Here is an 18,255-nt window from a genome sequence, read left to right on the forward strand (position 1 = left end):
ATGACTGAATGGGAAGGGAGAGGAGGCCGAAGGGGAGGCTTGGGCAGGAGGGAACAGCTGCCGTTATAATTCCCTGGGCAGCGGTGCCTACCTGCTTGCCAGCACTGAACCCGCCTGGACCCCGAGTCTGTGCTCCTCGGGGGCCTGGCGGTTGGAGCACCCCTTTTCCTCTGAGCGGACATCTGTGAGGTACAGATGGTGAGCTGTGGCCTCAGGCCCCAGTTCTTGGCCAGCTGGCATGTCTTGCCCTTGTGTGGCGGCAGCCTGGCCACCTCCTGGCTCCAAGGAGGGAGGAACTCAGCTCCTCCTCCCTCAGGCTCGTTTCTGAGACTGAGTCAAAGCTGGGAGGAGGTAACGGGGGGCCCTGTTATTACTTTTGCCTGTATTGACCATTTCTGCCCAGGTCTCACGCAGACAGCCTCACCTCCCACACACGCACAGACTTAGAAACCAATTCTTTGGTCTATTTCCTTGGTAGCTTTATTGATTGCCTGGGAAAAGGAAAACCAGAAAATTAATTACTCTCTAAAATTAAACTTTACACTGAATGTTCTTGTTTCTCTAATTAGAACCTCTGCTAGCAGCTGTGGCTATGTACACACACACACACACACACACACACACACTCACCCTCACACCTACGCATTTGCACTCTGGAACTGTCAGAGGGTGTCAGGCACAGACAGACTCTAGGTTGCCCGGACAGGCACACATGTGCAGTCACTCCCAAGCCCCCTTTGGTGCTCTGCTCAGCGCCTGCTTGCTGGAAGGAGTCCCCAGAGAGCAGGCACCCTGAGGCTGTGGTTGCAGCCCATGGCCCACCCTTTGAAAACAGATCTGGAGGTTCTGGAGTCCCTCAGCCTGAGGAGGATGGGAGATGGGGCTCAGCCTGAAGCCATCAGTCAGGTCCCCTCGTGGGCCCCTGGGTGGATGTGGTTTCTGTGGGCGTGGCTCCAGGGTGGGCAGCCACAGAGTGATGGGGACTCCTGGAGGTCACCTGGAAGGCTCCATGTGTCCTGGGCACAAGGGCTTGTGAGGTGGGCTGAGCCTGGCTGGGAAGACAGGTCTCTGTCAATTGGGTGCATCACACTGTGGCCTTTCTGTCATGGATTTCCAAGCGCAAAGATTGTACAAATCAAACTGGTGGAAAATAAAGTTTCGGATGACTCACTGACTTCCCTTCCCAGCGTGGCACTTCCCCCACCATCTCCCTCCCCCATGAGAAGCTCTCTGGGGAGGCCCAGCTGAGTCCCTCCTGTCACCTCTGTTTCCCTCTTTCCAGGTTGTGGGGAAGGTTAGGGGATGTCATGGCCTGTGGACTGGGTTACTTAAGCAGAGTCTAGTAATAGGGAGGTGGGATCTGCAGGGGCGAGGATGGAAGAGCCAGGCCAAAGTTCTGTTGTAGCAGGATTTGGGACAGGGAGAAAGAGAGAGAGAAAGAGAGAGAGGGAGAAGGTTAAAAGGTCAAAGATCTGTTCAGTAAAGAAGATGTGGGGATGAGGGTCAGGGTCATGGGTGGCCCCATGGGGAGTCTGGGCAGGCACAGACCCTCCGAGTTCTCTCTGCCTCTCCTTATACCTGGAAGAAGTCATTTATTTCAGGGGTTCTAGTAATACCTTCTCCCTGGGTTGTGGTCTGGGTCCTATTTAATACTCCTTCTCCCCCTACCTTAGGTCCGTCCCCCTCCTCACATCTTCCTGCACTCAACCCTTTTTAAAAAAAAATTTTTTTTAATTGATTTCAGAGAGGAAGGGAGAGAGAGAGAGAGATAGAAACATCAATGATGAGAGAGAATCATTGATCAGCTGCCTCCCGCACACCCCACACTGGGGATCGAATGCGCAACCTGGGCATGTGGCCTGACCAGGAATTGATGCTCAACCACTGAGCCATACTGGCTGGGCACTGTTCAGGTTCTTGATGAAAATTTATTATTCTATATAGAATGGGGAGCTTACATCCTGGAAATCCTAATCCTAATAGGAAACATTATGTATACATGCACTCAACCTTTGACTACACCCCCAGGATCTCCGTGGTCTCCCCCACTCCCTGTGGACCAGTGTGACACTCTGCAGCAGGCATCATGGGGCATGAACTGCGGGGTGGGGGTGGGGCAGTGACCCAGGTGTGCTTACTGCCCCAGCGCTGTCCCCTATCCTATCCCACAGGGTTCTCGGGGCCCTTGGCAGTGAGTGGTGCCGTGAAGTGGCTGGGATTCAAGCCCCGCTGGCGGGCTTCTTCGCGGTTGGCACAGAGGGCCTGGCCAATGAGGTACTCGCTCTCCTGGGCGACGTCGGACAGGCGCAGGTCAAACTCCAGGAGGGTCTTGTTGTCTGACATGCCTTCCAGGAGCTGCTTCCCGCCATCCTGGGAAAGGAGCACAGGGAAAGGGTCGTATTTTCACATCACCACCCAGGACCACACGCACTCACATGCATATTTATAGAGAGATGTGACTGGAACAGAAGTTTCACAGAACAGTACTTGGCGTATTCGTGCAGCACGCTGCCGTTTTCTACTCCATTCTGTCCTCTGTGAGCTGCAGCAGCCATCCTGGGGCCACACGAGGAGCCCAGAGAGGCCATGACATGTGACTGGGATGGGCTGGCACCGAGCCAAGGGATTTCCAACCCCAGGACCCCCAACCCTGGGGCTTCTGATAATGGGACATAATGAACGTTCCTCTTGTTTAAGCCAATTGCTGCCTACGGTCTCTGTTACTTGCAGCCAAGAGCACCCCTCTGGAGACAGTGAGTGTGAGCAAGACTGTTCCTTGGGGGGCTTGGTAGAAGATGCAGGGCCCTAAGGGGAGTACACAGAGGGCCCTCTTCACTACTCCTCAGTGCTCCTGGCCCTCCACTGACAGAGCTACCCCCTCCCCCATCTGGGGTGGGTGGGCTGGGCCCAACGTGAAAGAATTTCATATTGGGAGGCAGAATGCTGCTGTTCTATGGTTGTGACCCAATAGTGTGTTTGTTGCAAAGTCAATGTAATACAGAAGCATTTATAAAAAAAAAAAATGAGGTAGACGATAAAGGAAAACATCAGCAGATATACCAATCAGTAATAGTACATTTCAATTATATTATATTCTTGTATATGTTCACCAGCTGTTCATATAAATTGCATTTCTTACTCTGAGACTTAAGGAAATTAGAGAGACATTTGTCTATTGGAAAGAACCCCAGCTTTTGATCAGTCCTGGGTTTAATCACAGCTTTGCCACCTCCTACTGATTGGTTGCTCTCAGGCAACCCACTAACGTCTCTGAGACTCAATTTTCCATCTGTAAAGTGAGGTTAAGAATACACATTTTACCGGGTAACAGTGAGGACGAAAGGAAAACAATGGATCTTGGGTACCAAGCATAGTCCATAACCCTGAGTAACAGATAGCAATTACTAAAGACCTAGCCAGTGCCTGCAAAGGTTAATCTACAGTATAACTAATTTAATCCTCCCAGTACGCTTTGAGGTAGACACTGTTATTATCCCCGTGTTACAGATGAGAAAATGGAGGCTAAATGGAAGGGCTGGAATTTGAACTAGGTAAGGCTGTGATCTTAACAATCACTTCATGTAAGTACCCCATGACAGTTGGATTCCACCCCCCACCCCCAAGGCCCAGGGCCTCTCCTTGGCCCTGCCTCCCCCAGGAGCGGTGGCTCACCAGTCCGATGTGGTTGCAGGACAGGTTGATTTTGGTGAGTGTGGTGTTGACGGAGAGCACCTGGGAGAGGAGGGTGGCCGTAGGCTCAGACAGCTCGTTACCACCGAGGTGCAGCGTGGTGAGGCACTTATTGGTCTGCAAGGCGTGGGCAAGTGCCTGGCCGCCCTCATCCTCAATGCAGTTAAGGCGCAGGTTGAGGGAGAGGAGGTTGGTGTTGTGCGCCAGGGCGTGAGCCAGCGACTGGGCACCTGGCGCGCGCACCTGGTTGTTGGCCAGGTTGAGCACACGCAGGCGGCTGTGGCTCAGCAGCTTGGCGGCCGCACGCGCACCACGGTCCCCGATGCAGTTGTGTGACAGGTCCAGCTTCTCAAGGGCCGGGTGGTCCAGGAGGCTGCGGATTAGGATGCGTGCCTTGTTGTCATCCACCTTGCTTCGGGTCAGCCTAAAGATCTGTGGGCAGAAAAAAAAAAAAAAAAGATCTGTGGGCAGGTAAAGGGTCCATAGCAACTGGTAGCCAGGGACAATCTGCCTGCCTGACTACCTTCTACAGTAGAGGCCTGAGATGCTGCTCACCTTGTGTTGGCTACCTGGCTGGCCTACCTAACATGGCAGAGTGGTGCAGAATTGCTGGCAGGTAGGAGGGGGAAAAGGCTACCATTTCTTGAGAAATTACTATGTGCCGGGCATGCTGCTAGAACATGTCAGAACCATTATCTCTCACCCTCAGCATCCCAGTGAGGTAGAATGAGTTCTCTCCACTTTGCAGGCAGAAAATGGAGGCATAGGGTGGACATACCATTTGCCCAGTTACACGGTGATTGAGCTGTGGAGGCAGGTTTTGAATCCAGGCCTGTTTGACCCAGCAGCCCCTTGCTGGACCCTACTCAGCTGGCTAAGATCCACCATAGGAAGGAGAGGAACTCAGGGTAAGAACCAGGAAAAAGTGGGGAGGGTGAAAACCAGGAAATGGATGGGATGAAGTAAAAAGATAAAAGAACGGGTGAAGGGTTAGCATTATGAATATGGGAGAGGGGAGCCCCCATCCCTTTCCTTCTCACTGACTGTTCTGCTCCTCCCTCTTACTTGAGACCTCAGAATGGCTGGCCTGTTCACTCCCTCCCTATCCATTAGTCCTCTCCTTTCTTTCCACCCCTCTTAGCCAGCTTAGAGTCTTTTGTTTCTCACCTTTTCATTGCATCTACCTGGCAAAGCTCCAAGCGTGGGTCCAGCCCACTCTCTTATTTTCTGCATGTCTGTGCCCAGGCAACTGACATGATGGAAAATGTCCCGTGACAGAACTGGTTGGTTTCGCTGGAACCACCAATAGCCCTCAATGCTGTGTGCTCACTCAACTCTGTTTCTCTGGCCAACATATTCTCTCATAACCTACAACACTTTCAACCTTCTCCAGCCTCCTCAAACTTCAGGGGACACCCTAAAGCCTCCTCTCAGCAGGTAAATGTCCTCCTGCCTCTCAGCCATTGAATGGGAACCCCTCATCTTCCTATACCGAACACAACATCCCACCACACCTGCTCTTCCCTCTGGCCAGAGCCAACCGCCCCAACCTCAGTCCTGGATCCTACCCTCCTGCCTTCTCAGGAACCTTCCGTGGTCAATGAACCTGTACCCTCTGTCCTGGACTCAACCCATTTCTTGCAATTGGATGGAAATTTCCATTGGTTTTAAACACACGCAAATTTCTTCTTAAGAAAACCCACCCCCCTCATCTATTTCTACTCTACTTCCTCCCCTTTCACAGCCAAGTTCTTGAAAAAGTTGGTCACAGACATCCAGTTTCCTCACTTCCCACTGTCTCCGTAAACCACTCCAGCACTCCGATCTGGCCTCTGCTCCTGGCACTCCACCGACAGAGCTACCCCCTCCCCGCAAGTAACCTCCACATTTGCTAAGTCCAGTCCTCAGCTCCACTCCACCCCATTGCTGGTCACCCTCTCTTCTTCCTTTGTTTAAAAAAATATTTTTTATTGATTTCAGAGAGGAAGGGAGAGGGAGAGAGAGATAGAAACATCAACGATGAGAAAGAATCATTGATCAGCTGCCTCCTGCACGCCCCTCTACTGGGGATTGAGCCTGCAAGCAGGGCATGTGCCCTTGACAGGAATCAAACCCGGGACCCGTCAGTCCGCAGGCCGACACTCTATCCCCTGAGCCAAACCAGCCAGGCTCACCCTCTCTTCTTGTAACGCACTCCTCCCTTGGCTTGGTGACACAATGCGGTGTCCCCTTGTCTCCCTTCTCTGATTTCCTGGCAGGCTCTCCCTCTTCCAACTAGAATATTTGGTACCTATTTATACTAAAATATCATTCAATATGTATCTGGAATTCAAATTTAACTGGACGCCCTTTTTTTGTAGTTTTTTTTTTTCCTTCTAAATCTGGCAAATATCCTAGTTGCAGTTTTACATTCACATGATTGCTGATTAGTGTCTTTCACCGCACTAGACAGTTAACTCTAGAGGGCACAAATGGTATGATTTTGCTGGATGCGGAATCTTCAGCACCTAGGACAGGGCCCGGAGCGCAGATGTTTGTCGAAGGAATAAATAGCTGGTGAACCGGGAGGGCAGTGCCTCGCTCATCTCTGCATCCCCAGAACCCAGCTGGGTGCAGGGTGCATAAAAGGACACTCGATCTGTGACTAAGAAAAGGATCGGAGGAAGACGAGGATAGCTGAGGCACAGACGGTGAGAGGGGGTCAGAGAGATGCTGAGAATGGAAACGGGGGGAAGGCCGAGGGGCAGATGGTACCTTAAGGGTGTGGCAGGCCTTAATGGTGGCCGCCAGGGAGTGGCAGTCGCGGTAAGTGAAGAGAAAGAGGTTCCACTCGAAGTTCATGCCGCAGTCCTTGATGCCGTACACCAGGTCCAGCTCCTCCAGCTGGCTCAGGCCCGCCACCAGCTCGCCCAGCTGGTAGTGGTCCATGGAGGGCTCCTCCACCTCTCCCTCGCTGCCCGAGTCCGACTGGTCCCCGCTGCGCGGCGGCGGCGGGAGCTGCACGGGCGGGAGGAACTGGTCCACGCGGATCCTGCGCACGTAGTTCCTGCAGAGCGGCAGCAGGTCCAGGATCACGGCGGGGTCCGTGGTGTCCGGGATGAAGTGCTTGATCAGGTTCTCCAGGTGCCGCTCGAAGAACAGGCGTTTCCAGCTGCCGCCGTGGCAGTCCAGGTGGCACACGGGCCAGCGCTGCTCGCAGCAGCGGTGCCAGTAGTTCTCGTCGTCGATCAGGTTGGCGGTCACGGCCAGCGGCAGGTCCGGGGGCAGCTGGCGCAGGACCTTCTGCTGGTGCTCCGGGAGCAGCTGCTTCAGGATCGGGTTGTCTTTGGGAACCGAGGGAGGGAAGCAGGAGTCACCGTGTGGGGGACACCACCCGTGGGGCCCTGGGCTGGGCCTGCCTGGGGGCACTGGGGCAAGGGAAACCCTCCCCTGCCCTCAGGGAGGGGGGAGGGAGGGGGGAGAGGGGAGGCAGACTTTACTCTCAGGGAGGCTCCATCTGAGGGGAAGACGCAGCCCCTGGCTTTGGGGGTCCGCCTTCCCTGAAAGTTGACATGGTAGCCTCTGGCCTCAGGGAGCTCCCAGTCTGAGGAAGAACCTCAGTCCAGCCCTCAGTCACCACTTAGTCTGATGGAGGAGACAATCCCTGACTTCAGAGGCTCCCAACCTGGTTTGATTCATTCATTAAGAAATTAAAAAAATTTTTTTGAAGGATTAAAAATGGCGGCTGATTTGTAAAATTGGAACTAGAGCAGTGAACTCACTTCAAGGACCCCGACATTTCAAAGCAGAAAGCTCACCACCTCCCTCTGTCTTCTGCATCCAGCAAACAAAGCAGGGGGAGACGGGGGAGGCATGGGACAGGAGTTGGCTGAAGACAACCGCCCCTCCTTGGCTTTTTCAAACAAGTCTGAGCCCCCGGGTGTTTACTGGAATCTTTATGCTTAGTCTCCAGACGTCCTTGCTTAAAGGACACTGCAGACACGTGTGTCTTCTCAAGGATCTCACCTGACTGATAGTATCTAATAGTTCATTTTAGTTCAAGCTGTTGTTACAATAAAAGCCTGAGGAGGCAGGCAAACGGGGATGTTTGGTTTCTCAAGCCAAGCAGTCCCTTAGCCCTCTCTTTCACAATAAAATAAAATAAGATAAGATAAAATAAAATAAAAAATAAATAAATAAAATAAAAATAAATATAAAATAAAATAAAAATATTTTTGAGCATCTACTATGTGCCACACAATTCTAACTGCTGAGGGTTCAAGAGTGAATGAAACAGAGGAAGCCGCTTCTTCTTGTGAAGGGAGGCAGACAACAAACAAGTCAAAGGAATATATTGTAGGTCAGGTAGTGTTAGATGCTGTAGAAAAGTGATGGCCCTGTCCTCAGCGAGCTCCCCATCCAACTTGTCTTTGAAAAGGATGAGCATTTACAGTGCACAGAGGGCAGAAAAAACCAGAACCTATACACGCCACGGAAGACTCCAAGAGCGTAAAGAAAGGTCAGTCAACTAGGGAGGGCTTTTTGGAGGAGGAGGTCGCTAAGGTTTGGGCTGCGTTTTGTTGGAGAGAGTGGGAAAGGTGAGGAGAGGGCATAGGCATGGAGGGCATGTTGCGGGTAGGAGTCTAGTGGGGCCTGGAAGTGGGGACAGCAGGAGGCACTGTCCTGGCTGCAGGGGTCAAAGGGAAGTGCCGAGTGGGGATGAGGACTCTGTGTGGGAGGGGAGGGGCTGCCCAGGACCCAGCCTCCGAGGCCTCTCCTCCAGGCTGTCCCCATCCACCCTGCTCCTGGCTTCCCCCTCCTGCTCCTGGCAGGAACAGACTCACTCCGAAAGTTCTTGACAATGTGTCGAATGCAGAGATCTGTGAGCAGGGGGACGATGGCCAGTGACCACTCAGCATCCTCAGCGATGATCCTGCGCATCAAATGCATATTGGCTCCATAATTCGGACCCTTGGACTTCCAGGGGGTTAGAAAGCTCTTTGTGAACTTCGAGCCTGAGCTCAAGGGTTGGCCTGCAGTGGGAGCCGAGGTTGACGCTGTAGTTAGGATGTCCTGCATGCTGATGACTGGCAACCCAGGGGCAGATGACCCCGCGGGGATGGCCTTGTGACAGGAAGTTTCTCAGACTGGCAGGTCTTTGATGCTGGTGGGAACCTGGAGCCAGAGGAGGGGGTAGAAGTGTTATTTTGGAGGGTCTTGATGGGCATTTATTGAGAGAGAGAGAGCACAGAGTGGTTCTTAAGGGTCAGTCTCTGGAGGAGAGCAGATCCAGGTGCAAACCCCAATGACTAGCTGTGTGGCTTTGGGCAAGTTACTAAACCTCTCTGAGTTTCAGATGCCTCCTCTGTGAAATGAGGATAACAGTTACCAATTAGATGATTGGGAGGAGGGAATGTACCCAAAGAGGCATAGTATACGTCGACACATGGAACTGTAGCAAGGAGCAGCCCCATGTTTTAGATAATGATAACTATATGGCCATTACAAGCAGTTGCTGTATGCTGGACACTCTTCTTAGTGTGCACATTAACGCATATAATCCTTGCAAAAGCCTTTTTGAGATAAGCACTTGTGTTATTCCCATTTTTTCTGACGTGAAACTAAAACACAGAGAGGTTAACTGACTTGCCCAATGTCACACAGCTTAAAAATAACAAGAATGTGCCCTGGCTGGTTGAGAGCGTCATCCCATGCACCAAGAGGTCATTGGTCAGATGGATGTTTCTCTCTCGCATTGATGTTTCTTTTTCTCCTTTTCCCTTCTTCTTTCTCTAAAACCAATAAAAACATATTTAAAAACAAACAAACAGACAAGAAAGGACCTAAACTCAGTCTATCAGGTTCACATTCTTACCCCTACATGGTACTGCCTCTCTGAGGGTGAGGGATGGGCGCGTGTATTGCCAAAAGACCGAGGTATAATAAAGAACCATTTGGTTCAAAGCAGCTCCCTGCAGTAAGTATTTACAGAACAGCAACTTCCTGGCCCGGAGGATGGGTTGAGACTAGCACTGGCCAATAAATGTAATGCAAGCCACATATACTACTTTAAATTTTTTTAGTCGCCACATTAAAGAGGCAGAGAGGAACAGGTGAAATTAATTTTATATTTAACCCAATATGTCCAAAATATTATCGTTTAAATATGTCAACTATCTAAACATTATTGAGATATTTTATATTTATCTTTTCATATCGGAGTTTCTGTTTCCTTCTAAATCGGAAGTAGCTGGTGGCTACTGTTTTGGGCAGTGCCGCTGAGAGAGTGAGGAGAGGGGGCTGCCCCACTGGACCCACTCTCTGTCCAAGGTGCCAGCACCTTCTTTTCCTCCTCCCTTCTGAGGGATCGAGCTCTGGGCCCCCTCCCTTCAATCCCCACCCCAGCCTTCCTTCTAGTTCTCCAGCCTCCCAGCATTCCAGATGGCAGCAGGAAGTCGTGGGAGGTAGGTGAAAAGGCAGCTAAATCTGGGGCTGAAGACAGAAGACCGAGGATGTATCTGGGGCTGGGGAACCCTCCCCCCATTGGTGCACTCCTGCCCCCTGCCCTGAGACTATAGACCGAAAGGGGGCTGCCCAGCACACAGCAACTCCTCCAGGTGGCTCCCCTCAGCGCGGCTCCCTGACCTGGGGCCCTGAGTGGTGACGGTGGGAAGGAACACTCTGAACCAGCAAAGGTTTCCTTGGCAGTTGGAGGAGACCAGATGGCGCTCCCCAGCCCGCCAGGCGTCTCGAGGAGGAAGAGCCTGGCCGTGTGTGTACGTGAGCGAGACAGAGAAAAAGAGAAGGAGAAAGAAGGGGGGGCTGTAGGGGAGATATCTATGTATTTGTGACATCCTTATGCAAATCAAATGCAAAGTCACAGATTGGGTCCAGAATTGTGGAGTAACCAGCTGGTGCTTTCTGAGTAATGGCCCCTCAGAGGGTGTGGCCAGGAGGGGTGCTGCTTGGAGGCATCACATGACTTTGCATTTCTGGCTTTGCCGGTGACTTGCTGTGTGACCTTTGGCCAAGCTACTTAACCTATCTGAGTTTCAGTCTCCTTACCTGTAAAACAGTATCTTCCTACGCAGGCATTGTGGGGATTGTTCTAAAGTATCCGAATAGTATTGATAATATTGGAAAAGAGCACTGGAGGGCGTGTGTGGAGGACGGAGGCACCAGGAAGGACAGGGTCCTAGGCTGCGGAGGGGGCCCCCCTGGTCCCCCAAGAGGGTACCTTTGAGTGAGGCCCTTCCCTATCTCCAGGTGGCAGTGGCTGTGTCAGGGCTGGATGGAAGGATCGGTAGCCAGAGAGGAGGACAGACAGCAGACCAGCCCTGCATCAGGGCTCCCTCCAAAGTCCTGGCCTGACGCACTCTGCATTCCCCTCACTCCCAGTGCATCCCAAGACACCCTGGCAGCACCCCAAGGGAGCAGGACCCAGCCTGGCAGGGGAAGCCCCAGGGACCAGCGGGCGTTGCCCTGGAGCCGGCTCTCCAGGCGTGACTCACAGTACCGTCAGGCCTCCCCATCCTGGGAGGCGGTGCCTTTCCTTCCTCCTGGGAGGCCACGTGTTGGGCAACCCCACCTGGGCCGGGCGGGCGCCCTGAGGAACTGGGTGGGCCCAGCCTCACTGACTACGCCTGTCTGTCTCAGGACCCGGCCTTGCTTCCTGAGGTCTGGTCCTAACCTCTCTCACTGCTGTTTGGAGCCTGCAGCCTCCTCTGGGCAGGACATGCAGAAGGAGTCCCAGGGTGGGTCCCAGAGCCCGGAGCCATCGCCAGAAAGGGAAGGGCAGCGCATCCTCCCTGACTGGTGTGAAACAGCGCCCCCACCGTCCTGTGATGTTCACAGACACCTCCATATACCACCCCTTCTGATGTCACTTGAAAGACAAATGTGGAAACCACTGACCTCATAGTAAGGTCAGAGTTGATTGTTTTCACTTAGTAATTTCTTGATTTTTCAAAAAGAGATATTACAAAAGTATTTTTGGCAAGCAAATGACTTCCCCACATAGAGGATTCTTCTAAGGGAGATTTTAGTTCCAGGTGATTTTTAAAAAATCTACTATTAAAAACGAATAAAATAGCCCTGGCCAGTTTGGCTCAGTGGATAGAGCGTTAGCCTGCAGACTCAAGGGTCCTGGGTTCGATTCTGGTCAAGGGCACATGCCCGGGTTGTGGGCTCGGTCCCCAGTAGGGGGCATGCAGGAGGTAGCTGATCAATGATTTCCTCTCATCATTGATGTTCCTCTCTGAAATTAATAAAAATATATTTTAAAAAAACATGAATAAGATATAAAACAAAGTATATGTAAAAGGATATGAACAAACTCCTTGCCTCCCTGTTATTAAAGTTATAAAGATGAAATAAGGTGTGGCCCCTCCCTGGCAGGTCGTGACCTTGACCCCTGCCCTCTCAACCACCGCAAGGCTGCCACCCTCTGGGCTCCCCTCCCACCTCTCTCCATTCTTTCCCAAAGTCTCCAGCACAGGCCCCCGTACTCTGCCTACTCCTGTGTGAGGTTCCTCAGGGTCTGCCTACTCGCCCTGCCTCACTCCTGTTGATGGCTTGCAGACCCACTGCCTGCCTCCCAGCTCCCTCAAACTCAACTGCCCCCCAAGAGAAGTCAGTGCCTCCTCCAAACCAATCCTCCTCCTGGCTCCCTACCTCGCCATCCAGATGCCTGAACCAGAAGCCGGGGAGTCGCCACTCTTCTCCTGCCCCCGACATCTGGTTACTGTTGGAGCCCCTCGGTGCTGCCTCCCAACCCAGCACCCATAGTCTCCCTCCTGCTGCTGCCTCAGCCTGGACCTCGCTGCCTGCCTGGATGGTGGCTTCCGCTGCCCAGCACCTGGATCTGCCATCCAGGGTGGTCCCCTCACATCTGGCCTCCCCACAGCTGCCACGGCAGGCCTCCCCACTGCACGCTGGTGCAGCTCGGCTTCCTCGACTCAGCAGAGGAGGCACTCTGCGACTGGACGCTCTCCGCATCTGGCACGCATCAGCTCGTTCACGCTGCCCAGCCTTTGCTCATGCTGTTCCCTCTGCTTGGAATGCCTCCCCCGCCCCCCATTTCAGCTCAGGAAGCAGGGGTGCTTTGGGCCTGAGCTCAAGCACCTCTTCCTCTCTGAAGCCTTTCTTGTCCCTCCCTTTATCAGACCCCCAGCACTGGTGTCACTTCAGTATCTGATTGACCACTCTCTCCCCACAGCCACACTACACTGTGAGCTCCTCAGGGTGCAGGGACTGTTTGCTACTCGTTGTGATCTCTGGTCCCTAGCCAGTGTGAGGTCCGCATTAGGTGAGGTAGCTGTTGTTTGGGGCTGCCCTACCCCTTCTGATAATAGATTCTGGCCCATAGGAGTATCCTACATCGGTCAGAGCGATTGGCTCAGGGTGGCCACCTGCTGCAAGCCCATCAGATCCTCCTTGGGTTTGTCCGAGTGGAAGTAGACAGAAAGACATAGGGATCCCTTACTGTAGGCAGCTGTTTCCCTTCCCAAGGAGAAGTCCTGTCTGCAGCAGGGGAATGAGGCCGGGTGGAGGCCAGCAGGACTGAGCGGTGACAGAGAGCACCTGGCTGCCTTTGGTCCCCAATCCTAGACCCAGAGACCCCAGAACTGCCCGATTCCTTAACGGTTCCTTCAATTCTGGGACCTAACTCAGTGTCTTCTAACAAGTCCTTTTTGCTGAAGATGGGAGTTGGGTTTCTGTCCCTTTCTGGACAAAGGGTCCTGGTTCTGACCATTTTGATAGGTTCACCATTTGGTGAATTAAATTATGGGAAAAATCCTAAATCAGTAGATGAAGTATTTCAATGGGATGGCTGAAAAGGGCCAAAGGCCCCAGGTTATTATACACAGGGCCTGACATCGAACTCCTGTGGCCTCTTCCCCTGAAAATCCTGAGCCTCCAGTCTTACCTCCCATCTCTCCAGCCATAGGACAGTATCAGCAACCAACATCTGCTGGGTGCTCAACAGTTACCAGCTCCTTTCAGAGCTCTTCTCTCGCCTGAGTCTTACAAGCACTCTACAGTGGAGGCAGGGCAGGCTGAGTGGCCCCATTCTGCTGATGAATAAACTGAGGGCCAGACCTGGGACATCCAGGAGGGCTGGGGCCAGGGCCTGAGGGCAGGCTGCTGCCTCTAAGCACAATGCACTGCTCTTTCACAGTCACTTGCTGTGTCCCCTTCCCCGAACTTTCCTCCTCTCCACTCAGAAAGGAGGCCATTCACTCCTACCTTCACCCAGTGAGCAGCTGTCCGGGAGGGCCTCCCAGGCGGGGAGAGCAACCAGGCCTTGAAATTCCCTACTGTGGGAATTTCAGGTCCCTAACTTAAGGCTTTCATCCCTGTTACATTAAAATGCACTCCCCCCCACCTCAATGAAACGAAATCTTAATGTTACATACCTGTGTATATATTCATATGTTAACCTTGAGCTGCCTTTTAAAAATGTACCTCATCATTTTACATCAAACATAGTAAGTTATGAAATATATACTGACACTAATGTTGCAAATGTTAAAAAAAATGTAGAAGTCATCTGATATATTATTCAGACGGTTTAAGTGTACAGAAATGATTTATCCTCTTATCAGTCATCCACGCCTCAGTGTGAATGGGTTTCAGATCCAAAAGCAAAGTTAGGAAGTGGGGAAGGAATGTACCACTGAGAGGGGAGAAGGTGGGGAGGGCTCACAGGACAAGGGGCAGGGGACTGGAGATAACTCCACCTACTTCACAGGGTGGCCTTACTCTGGCCTGGGCATCGCCAGTGTTCAGCTGAGAGTGGTAGGAGGTGGCACTGTCTTCCCTGGAAGCTCGCAGGGATGGGTAGACATGCATTAACCAGGAGCCCAGGGGCACCCAGACAGCCCCCAAGGGTCCACAGAGGATAGCCCCAGCCCAGGCGTGGCTCAATGATTGAGCATCAACCTATGAACCAGGAAGTCATGGTTCAATTCCCGGTCAGGGCGCATGCCCGGGTTTCAGGCTCCATCCCCAGTAGGGGGTGTGTAGGCGGCAGCCTACCAATGATTCTCTCTCATCATTGATGTTTCTCTCTCTCTCTTCTTCTCTGTTCCTCTCTGTATATAAATTTTAAAAAGAGGGTAGCCCCAGAAGTGACAGAGCAGTCACCTTACTCTGGAGCCTTCTACCCGCGGGAACCCACAGGCCGTCAGAGAATCCCAGTTTGAAGGCCGGAAGCGTGTTCAAGACTCTGGTCCTTCTCTGGGGCAAGAATCCTCTCTGACATTCCAGAGAGGGTGGGGCCACCAGCACTGAGCGCCTCTTGTGCCACCATCGAGTGTCCTCATGTAAGGGCACACCCTGCCCTTGGGTGAAGAGAGCAGGGGCGTGCCCAGTGACCTTTCACCTCCTGGAGCCTGTCTCATGGGCCTGTTGGGCTTCCCATGCTATGCCTCTAACAGCAATCCAACCCAGCCCAGGACCACAATCCCTGGAGAAAGGCTAATCCTCCTCCCCCGGGTCCCCACCCTGGAACCACGTTCAGGCCATAACTCAGAGTTAGGTGTTAAGAGCTGCCTTCGATAGGTAATGTAAGGGATGAGATGCCCCAGTTTGGCCAGGGTTGTTCTCATTTTTGATGGCTGTTTGGTGGACAAGCATTCTGGGAACCATGTCCTTGCCTATACAGACAAGGACTTGTAGGCTCTCAATAGCATGTGCACAGCAGGAGGCAGTGTAGCGACGGGCTAAGGACTCAGGCGTTACACCGACTAAGGTCAAACATCCATTCTGCCCCCAGCATCTGAGAGACCTTGGGCAAGTCACTTTACCCCACTAAGCCTCCATTTCTTTCTCTATAAATGGGGATGGTAATTCTTACTTCACAGGATTATCCAGAGGATTAAGGAGCTAATGTGCATGAGGCTTTTCATATAGTGCTGGCCTTAGAGCCAGCACTCAAGATACATGTTAGATATTAAAATGAAGATGCTAGATGTCTTACCCAAATTTACCGAACCTTCAAATTTATTATTGAGGGTTATTATTATTGTTATAATATCATTAGCCCCATTTCATAAGTGAGGACACAGACACTTAGAAAGATGAAGTAACTTGCTAAACTTCACACAGCTGGTAAGTGGAGAAGCTAAGGCTTGCGTTGATGTCTGTTTGAAATGGAAGCTCTTTTACTTCCATGAACAAAAGCATAACAGATAGTGAGATGGGGGGCTGCTCCCTAACTGCCCAGGGCTGGCCGTTCCCAGCGTAGGGGCTGAAGGGTGCAAGGCCACGCTCCAGCTCTGTGGAAAGAGCCTGTGCCTGATAGTGATGTAGGGGGTGAGGGAAACTGGGCCGTTCAGGTCAGCCCCCGAAGGGGGACCCCCACCCTCCACGCTGGTGACAAGACGAGAGAGCTCATGAGCCAGGCAAAGCGGGAGGTCCACAGGACAAGTGCTGTGGATGGCCAGTCTGGGGCACTGAGGAAGCCAGCCCGCGAATTCCACAAGGATCCGGCAGCACTGTGCTCTCCTGCCCACAGCTCACGCAGCCCTGGACATTCTTCACAGACCTCGGATCCACAGCCTGAATCTCTAGCTCCTTCCCTTTCCCAGAGGAGGTCTCGGACCTTCTCCATGCTTCTGAAGTCCCATTACATCTAACCACTTGGGCAGAGGCTCCTCCCACCTGCCCACATGGGCAAGTGGAAGAAGCTGGAGGAAGCCATCTCGCCTTCCTGCTCACCACGCCCCTGGTCCTCAGCTGTCCTCACCTCCCTTCCTCTGAATGGAGCAGCTGCAGCCTCTGGCCCTCCGAAGGCCCATGAGCACCTCTGTGCCCCTGGACACTCGGATGGGCTACGGGTCACAGGTCACAGCCCTCCATTGGGCCCCCAGTGCTCCACCCACTTCTCTTGTGCCTCTGGTGCCATCAAACGCAGCCTCTCCTTCGGCCCAGGTGGCTGTCCTCAGGGCCCTGGGCTTTTGTCTACATTTCCCTGACCTTTCCCACGCCCACCACGTCAGACCCTATCTCAGGCCGGGTCATGCCCAAATTCCTATCTGAGAATCCCCAATTAGTGGTGCCACAAAAGAGGGCAAAAAGTTCCTCTGACAGAGCCCAGGCCCAGCCTGCTTGGTCTCTGGCCAGTGAAACAGCACACTTACCACCCCCCTGGGCCGGCCGCTTCTTTCACTCCTGCCACTTAGGTCTGTGGTCTTAAAAAGAACTCAGTGGCTTCTCTCCCCTCCCTCCATCCCTACCAGCGGCTCAGACACCCCACGGGGAAGCTCAGCACCAAAGGTCAGAGCGGCCCTCCCCAACCTCCTGGGGTGCAGAGGCCCAGGTTTCTCCTAGGTAACCAAGGAAACCAGCCCTGCTGTGGGAGGGAGGGGGGTGCGGAAGCTCCTGGACCTGCGGGAGGGATTGCAGCTCGCGGGAGCTGGGGTGGGGGTCGGTCTCTCTGAGAAGACTGGGGTCCATATAACTGCTCTCCTCCGTGCCCTACCCGATGCCCCACTTTCCCCTTCCTCCTTCTCATGGTACCCCTCTCCCCTTACTTGCAAACCCTAAGCCTCTGGGCCAAGTGGCAGACAGTGACTGTGGTTGGGGAGGGGGCACGGGTCCCATCTCAAATGGGTGGGGGTAGGAGGTCTCCTGTAGTGACAGAGCGGCCCTCCCCTGCCACGCGAAATGTGGGAGCCCAGGCTGGGGCCGCCTGCGGGCTTTGGGCCCGGGCGGGCTGAGGGCGCCCCGCGGGCGGGAATGGGGGCAGGGAGAGTTCAGCCCGATATGGGAGACCCGGGGTGGAGTGTCCTCTCTCCCGGAGGTCGCCTCACCGACTCCTGGTCCCCAGGCACTCGCAGTTCCGCAGGCTCCACGCGGTCTGCGCCGGTCGTTAGGGACGCCCCAGGTCTCCAGGGGGCGGGTCCAGGGCCGGCGTGCACACGTGCGTGTCCGCCCGCGTGCGCAGTCTCCGCCGGGTGCCTTGCCGGTGCGCAGGGCTGTCTGTCTTTTGCTGGTTGTCCTTCTGCGCCGAGGCACGGGGTTGACGCCAGGAGGTTTCTGGCTAATGCGCTGTGTGCGGCCACTGTGCGGGCAGAGGAAGCTGGCCCTGTGGCATGCTTTGTGCTTCTGGGGGACATGTTTAGGAACGGGTGGGCTTTTGTGGGGGGAAGGTGAGGAGTGGGAGCCCCGGGCAGGGCTCCTGGACTGCAGTGCTGTTCCTTCCTGGTGCCTTTTGTGTAGAAATGGGGTGGGGGTGGCGGGAGTTAGGACCAGGAGAAGCATCGGCTGTCAGTCTCTTCCGGAAGCTGAGGAGGGTGACGGGCACCCGCAGAGCTGTGGGCTGCAGCACCCTGCAGAGCGGCCCCGTCCACCCTCTCTAAGACGGGAACAGGCTGATGCCTGGCACCAGGCAGGAAGGTTCCAGCCGCCACAGCACTCCGCACACAGCGCTAAGCCTGGCACCCCCCTGCCGCCCCCTCAGGATGTGGTGTCCTAGGGGCATGGATGACTAACTCCAGGGGTTGGCTAGGAAGAAAAAGAAACTGTCCTTCAGGAGAGGAGAGGCAACCAGGGTGGTGGGAAGTTTCACAGGGAGGTGGA

General features: G+C 53.7%; 1 protein-coding gene across 1 annotated transcript; it reads right to left on the reverse strand.

The window, feature by feature from the left end:
• Positions 1–1,915: 1,915 nt before the first annotated feature.
• Positions 1,916–17,560, reverse strand: TCTE1 (t-complex-associated-testis-expressed 1). The gene is made up of 5 exons (XM_008153229.3): positions 17,487–17,560; positions 8,514–8,844; positions 6,445–7,013; positions 3,673–4,122; positions 1,916–2,370 (listed from the first exon to the last, which is right to left on the reverse strand). Exons 2-5 carry the CDS (start codon positions 8,746–8,748, stop codon positions 2,161–2,163), a joined length of 1,464 nt encoding a protein of 487 aa, XP_008151451.2. The 5' UTR covers positions 8,749–8,844; positions 17,487–17,560; the 3' UTR covers positions 1,916–2,160.
• Positions 17,561–18,255: the final 695 nt, after the last annotated feature.

Source organism: Eptesicus fuscus, chromosome 10 (genome assembly GCF_027574615.1).
Source record: "Eptesicus fuscus isolate TK198812 chromosome 10, DD_ASM_mEF_20220401, whole genome shotgun sequence".
Lineage (NCBI taxonomy): Eukaryota > Metazoa > Chordata > Mammalia > Chiroptera > Vespertilionidae > Eptesicus > Eptesicus fuscus.